Here is a 5819-nt window from a genome sequence, read left to right on the forward strand (position 1 = left end):
AAAAAAAAAAAAAGAAAAAGAAAGAAAAAGAAAAATAAAACAGTTATGATGTCCATGGCTCCTTCCATGAAAATGCTAAATTAAATCAGAATCTGTGCAAAGTGAGACAGGATCTGCCCATCAGTATTTTTAAAAGCCCCCCCACCCAGGTGATTTTCTCAGACGCAGCCAGAAGCCAGTTCACTCACTCACTGTTCCAGTCGTATAGATGAGCATGCTCTCAGCACCTTGTACCAGTCTATGGCCCTTGGTCCCTCTTGAGGGTGGGGGGCAGCTGCCTTTTTCATGGCTGTCTTCCTTGCTGCTCCTGCATACTGCAGTGCTCAGTGAAACCGGCTCAATGAATGAATGACAGAAGTCTGGATTTACACCTTTAGTGACCTGGTTCAGGCTTTAAGTACTCTTTCATATCATAAGCTGGCCTCACTTGAATTTTTATCTTCATCCTTGTCTCTCCCCTAAACCTGAGTTTTGTTTTTGTTATTTTTATTTATTTTTTGTTTTTTTAGATGGAGTCTCCCTCTGTCACCCAGGCTGGAGTGCAGTGGCACAAACTCAGCTTGCTGTAACCTCTGCCTCCTGGGTTCGAGCGATTCTCCTGCCTCAGACTCCCGAGTAGCTGGGATTACAGGCGCCTGCTACCACACGTGGCTAATTTTTGTATTTTCAGTAGAGATGGGATTTCACCTTATTGACCAGGCTGGTCTCGAACTCCTGATCTCAAGTGATCTGCCCACCTTGGCCTCTCAAAGTGCTGGGATTACAGGTGTGAGCCACCGCTCCCAGCCTGTTATTTTGTTTTGAGGTAGGGTCTTGTTCTGTCACCCAGGCTGGAATGCAGTGGCATGATGACCACTCACTGCAGCCTCTACCTCCCATACTGAAGCAATCGTCCCACCTCAGCCTCCCGAGGTGGCTGGACTATAGGCATTACAGTCATGCACCACCACACCAGGCTTTTTTTTTTTTTTTTTTTAAGACAGAGTTTGCTCTGTCGCCCAGGCTGGAGTGCAGTGGCATGATCTTGACTCGCTGCAACCTCTGCCTCCCAGGTTAAGCGATTCTCCTGCCTCAGCCTCCTGAGTAGCTGGGATTACAGTCTCAGCTAATTTTTGTATTTTTAGTAGAGATGGGGTTTCATCATGTTGTTCAGGCTGGTCTCGAACTCCTGACCTCAAGTGATCCACCCACCTGGGCCTCCCAAAGTGCTGGGATTACAGATGCGAGCCACCACACACAGCCTATCCATGTTTTTTTGTTGTTGGTGGTGGTATTTTTAATTAAAAATTTTTTAATTTGGTAAAATATACATAAAATAAAAATTACTATTTTAGACCGGGTGCGGTGGCTCACGCCTGTAATCCCAACACTTTGAGAGACTGAGGCGGGCAGATCACCTAAGGTCGGGAGTTTGAGACCATCCTGGCCAACATGGTGAAACTCCGTCTCTACTAAAAATACAAAAATTAGCCGGGCGTGGTGGCGCATGCCTGTAATCCCAGCTACTTGGGAGGCTGAGGCAGGAGAATTGCTTGAACCAAGCGGCGGATGTTTTGGTGAGCCGAGATCGCGCTACTGTACTCCAGCCTGGGTGACAGAGCGAAACTCTGTCTCAAACAAACAAAAACAAAAAACCCCACATTTTAAGCACCTTTAAGCGTACAGTTCAGTAATTTGAAGTTCATGCACACTGTTGTGCAGCCAGTCTCCAGAACTGTTGTCATCTTGCAAAACTGAAGCTCCCTGCCCATTAAACAACTCCCCAATTCCCGATCTGTCCCTGCCCGGGGCATAGGGATATATGTGTTTTGTTCAGGGGTGCCGCTGGGGTTTGAAGCCAGGCAGAATGTAGTATGAGAGCAAATGAATGAAGGAAGGAAAGATCAAAACTTGCGGCTGGGAGGACTGTGAGAAATCAGGGAACGTGGGGTCTGGAAAAGCTTCGGCCTACCCCGCCTCAAGCATCCACCCTTATTTTCCGCCTACAGCCTCGGCCACCTTCGAGGACTTCCAGATCCGCCCGCACGCCCTCACGGTGCACTCCTACCGGGCACCTGCCTTCTGTGATCACTGCGGGGAGATGCTCTTCGGCCTAGTGCGCCAGGGCCTCAAGTGCGATGGTGAGAGCAAAGGAGTTGGGGGTGGGGCCTGGGGCGGGGCTCTGCACCGGGGGCGGAGCCTAATAGTCCTGGCGCGGGGACCGCGTGGGGAGGAGAAGCCGGGCTCAGAGCTGGGGGCGCAGCCTAGGAAGTAATAATGGCAAGAAGGATGGGCCCAGAAGCAGAGCTTGGGGAAGGAGGGGTGGGGCTGGGCCAGGGCTCAGGTCTAGGGGCGGAGCCTAGGAGGTGGAGCTGGGAGGGACAAGTAGGGGCCTAAGAACAGAGCCCAGGGGAGCAGAAGGGTGACTGGGGAAGAGGGTGGGGCCTGTATCAGTCAGGGATCAGGCAGAGAAACAGATCCAGTAGGAGATATATATTAAGATATTTATATGCAAGGAATCAGCTTACAGAATTGTGTGTGCTAGCTAGGCAACTCAAATCCGACTGGGCACAGTGGGGCAGGCCAGTAATCCCAGCACTTTGGGAGGCCAAGGTCACTTGAGGCCAGGAGTTCAAGACCAGCCTGGGCAACATAGCAAGACTCTGCCTGTACAAAAAATAATTAACCAAGCATGGTGACAGACATCTGTGGTCCCAGCCACTTGGGAGGCTGAGGCAGGAGGATCACTTGAGCCTGGGAGCTTGAGGCTGTAGTGAGCCCTGATTGCACCACTGCACACCAGCCTGGGTGACAGAGTGAGACCCTGGTTCAAAAAAAGGAAAAAGACCAGGTACAGTGACTCACACCTGTAATCCCAGGACTTTGGGAGGCCGAGGCGGACGGATCACAAGGTCAGGAGATCAAAACCATCCTGGCTCACATGGTGAAACCCCTGTCTCTACTAAAAATACAAAAAATTAGCCGGGCGTGGTGGCGGGCTCCTGTAGTCCCAACTACTCTGGAGGCTGAGGCAGGAGAATTGCTTGAACCCGAGAGGCAGAGGTTGCAGTGAGCCAAGATCGTACCACTGCACTCCAGCCTGGTGACAGAGCGAGACTCCGTCTGAAAACAAAAACAAAAACAAAAAAAAAAGAAAAAAAGAAAAAAATATCCATCCTATCAGGAAGGGCAGGCGGGAACTCTCAGGCACAAGGTGAAGCTGACGTCCACAGGTGGAATTTCTTCATCCGAGAATTCTCTGATCTGTTTTTTAAAACATTCAGCTGATTGAATCAGACCTACCTAGAACAAGCAGGATTACCTCTCCCACTTACAGTCAACTGATTATGGATTTTCATCACATCCAGAAAATACCTCCACTGGGCTGGGCGCAGTGGCTCACACCTGTAATCCCAGCACTCAGGGAGGCTGAGGCGGGTGGATCACCTGAGGTCAGGAGTTTGAGACCAGCCTGGCCAACATGGTGAAACCCTGTCTCTACTAAAAATACAAAAATTACCCAGCGTGGTCTTGGATGCCTGTAATTCCAGCTACTCGGGAGGCTGAGTCAGGAGAGTCCCTTGAACCCAGGAGGCAGAGGTTGCAGTGAGCCGAGATCGCACCATCGCAGCGTGGGCAACAAGAGCAAAATTCTGTCAAAAAAAAAAAAAAAAGGAAAAGAAAATACCTCCATGGGGCCTTCTCTTCCCAGTTCTTCCTGGAGTTGGGGAAAATCTGGGTTGAGAGGGTGAAAAGAAAAAACAAACCTTGGCTGGGCGCGGTGGCTCACACCTATAAACCCAGCACTTTGGAGGCTGAGGCGGGCAGATCATGAGGTCAAGAGATCGAGACCATCCTGGCCAACATAGTGAAACCCCATCTCTATTAAAAATACAAAAATCAGCAGGCGTGGTGGCATGTGCCTGTAGTCCCAGCTACTTGGGAGGCTGAGGTAGGAGAATCACTTGAATCCAGGAGACAGAAGTTGCAGTAAGCCAAGATCTTGCCACTGCACTCCAGCCTGGCAACAGAGCGAGACTCTGACTCAAAAACAAACAAACAAACAAAAACAAACCTTCATGGCAACATCTAGATTAGTGTCTGAATAACTGTGAATCTCGCCTAGCCAAGCTGACACAAGCATGACCATCAGGGTCCACCTCTTATCGACCTGGCACCTGTCTTAGTTTGTCAGGGCTGCCATAACAAAATACCACCCTGTGTGGCTTAAGTCCAGGAGTTCGAGACCAGCATGGGCAACACGGTGAAACCCTGTCTCTAAAAAAGACATACCGCCAGGCATGGTGGTGCATACGTCTAGTCCTAGCTACTCAAGAGGCTGAGGTGGGAGAATCACCTGGGCCCAGGAGGTTGAGGCTGCGGTGAGCCATGTTCACGCCACTGCACTCCAGCCTGGGTGATGGAACACGATTCTGTCTCAGAAAAAAAAAAAAAAAAGCTCACCCAGTCCCATTGGATTACAGCCATACTGTTTCTACCTCAATTAACCTTAATTACCTCCATAAAGGCACCATCTCCAAATATAGTTGCATTGGAGGTTAGGGTTTCAACATATGAATTTTGGGGGAGACACGGACATTTAATCCATAACAGGAGCCATACATATCTCCTTAAATCATAGTTTAAAACCATAGTGTTTTTTTTTTTTCTTTTGAGACGGCGTCTTACTCTGTCATCCAGGCTGGAGTGCAGTGGTGGGATCTCAGCTCACCGCAATCTCTGCTTCCCAGGCTCAAGTGATTCTCCTGCCTCAGCCTCCCGAGTAGCTGGGATTATAGGCGCCCACCACCACTGCTGCTCGGCTAATTTTTGTATTTCTAGTAGAGACAGGTTTCACCACGTTGGCCAGGCTGGTCTTGAACTCCTGACCTCAAATGATCCACCTGCCTCGCCCTCCCAAAGTGCTGGGATTACAGGTGTGAGCCACTGCGCCTGGCCGAAACATACAGTTCTTTAAGCCAGGATATCTCAAGGTTCAGCCCAAGTGTCAAGATCTATAGGTCCTCTGTCCCTGTTATTCATGCTTCTGAGAATGTTGAAATCAGGGCTCTGCCTACAGATGAAGGCCATGTACCTGCATTCGCTATGAGGACAGATGACAGGTGAGGACCATCCATTCTGTGATGAGACCCTGTGGCTCCATTTTTTTTTTTTTTGAGACAGAGTCTTGCTCCGTCACCCAGGATGGAGTTCAGCAGCATGGCCTTGGCTCACTGCAATCTCTGCCTCCCGGGTTCAAGCAATTCTCCTGCCTCGGCCTCCCAAATAGCTGGGATTACAGGTGCACGCCACCACTCCTGGCTAATTTTTGTATTTTCAGTAGAGGCGCGATTTCACCATGTTGGCCAGGCTGGTCTCAAGTATTCCACTCGCCTCAGCCTCCCCAAGTGCTGGGATTACAGGCATGAACCACTGCGCTGGGTCCCATGCGCCTCCATTTTTATACAATGTGCCCTGAGATTAGAGGCATGTTTTTGGATGTTCCATTGGGTATTAGGTCTGAGACAGTATCTCTAGCTCCATGGGTGCCACACTTGTACAGAAATCCAGATTCTGGGCTGGGCGTGGTGGCTCACGCCTGTAATCCCAGCACTTCGGGAGGCCGAGGTGGGCAGATCATGAGGTCAGGAGTTAGAGACCAGCCTGGCCTACATGATGAAACCCTGTCTCTACTAAAAATACAAAAATTAGCTGGGTGTGGTGGCAGGCGCCTGTCATCCCAGATACTCGGGAGGCTGAGGCAGGAGAATCATTTGAACCTGGGAGGCAGAGGTTGCACTGAGCTGAGATCATACATTGCACTCCAGCCTGGGCGACAG

At 50.1% G+C, this 5819-nt stretch overlaps 1 protein-coding gene across 1 annotated transcript in view; it reads left to right on the plus strand.

Moving 5' to 3' along the window:
* Positions 1 to 5819, plus strand: part of PRKD2 (protein kinase D2) — a 50890-nt gene that overhangs the window by 10537 nt on the left and 34534 nt on the right. Inside the window, exon 3 of the mRNA XM_011963144.1 lies at positions 1989 to 2120. Coding sequence (XP_011818534.1) covers positions 1989 to 2120 — 132 coding nt within the window. The remainder of the gene's footprint in view (positions 1 to 1988; positions 2121 to 5819) is intronic.

The sequence above is a fragment of the Colobus angolensis genome, unplaced genomic scaffold (assembly GCF_000951035.1).
Source record: "Colobus angolensis palliatus isolate OR3802 unplaced genomic scaffold, Cang.pa_1.0 Scaffold60, whole genome shotgun sequence".
Lineage (NCBI taxonomy): Eukaryota > Metazoa > Chordata > Mammalia > Primates > Cercopithecidae > Colobus > Colobus angolensis.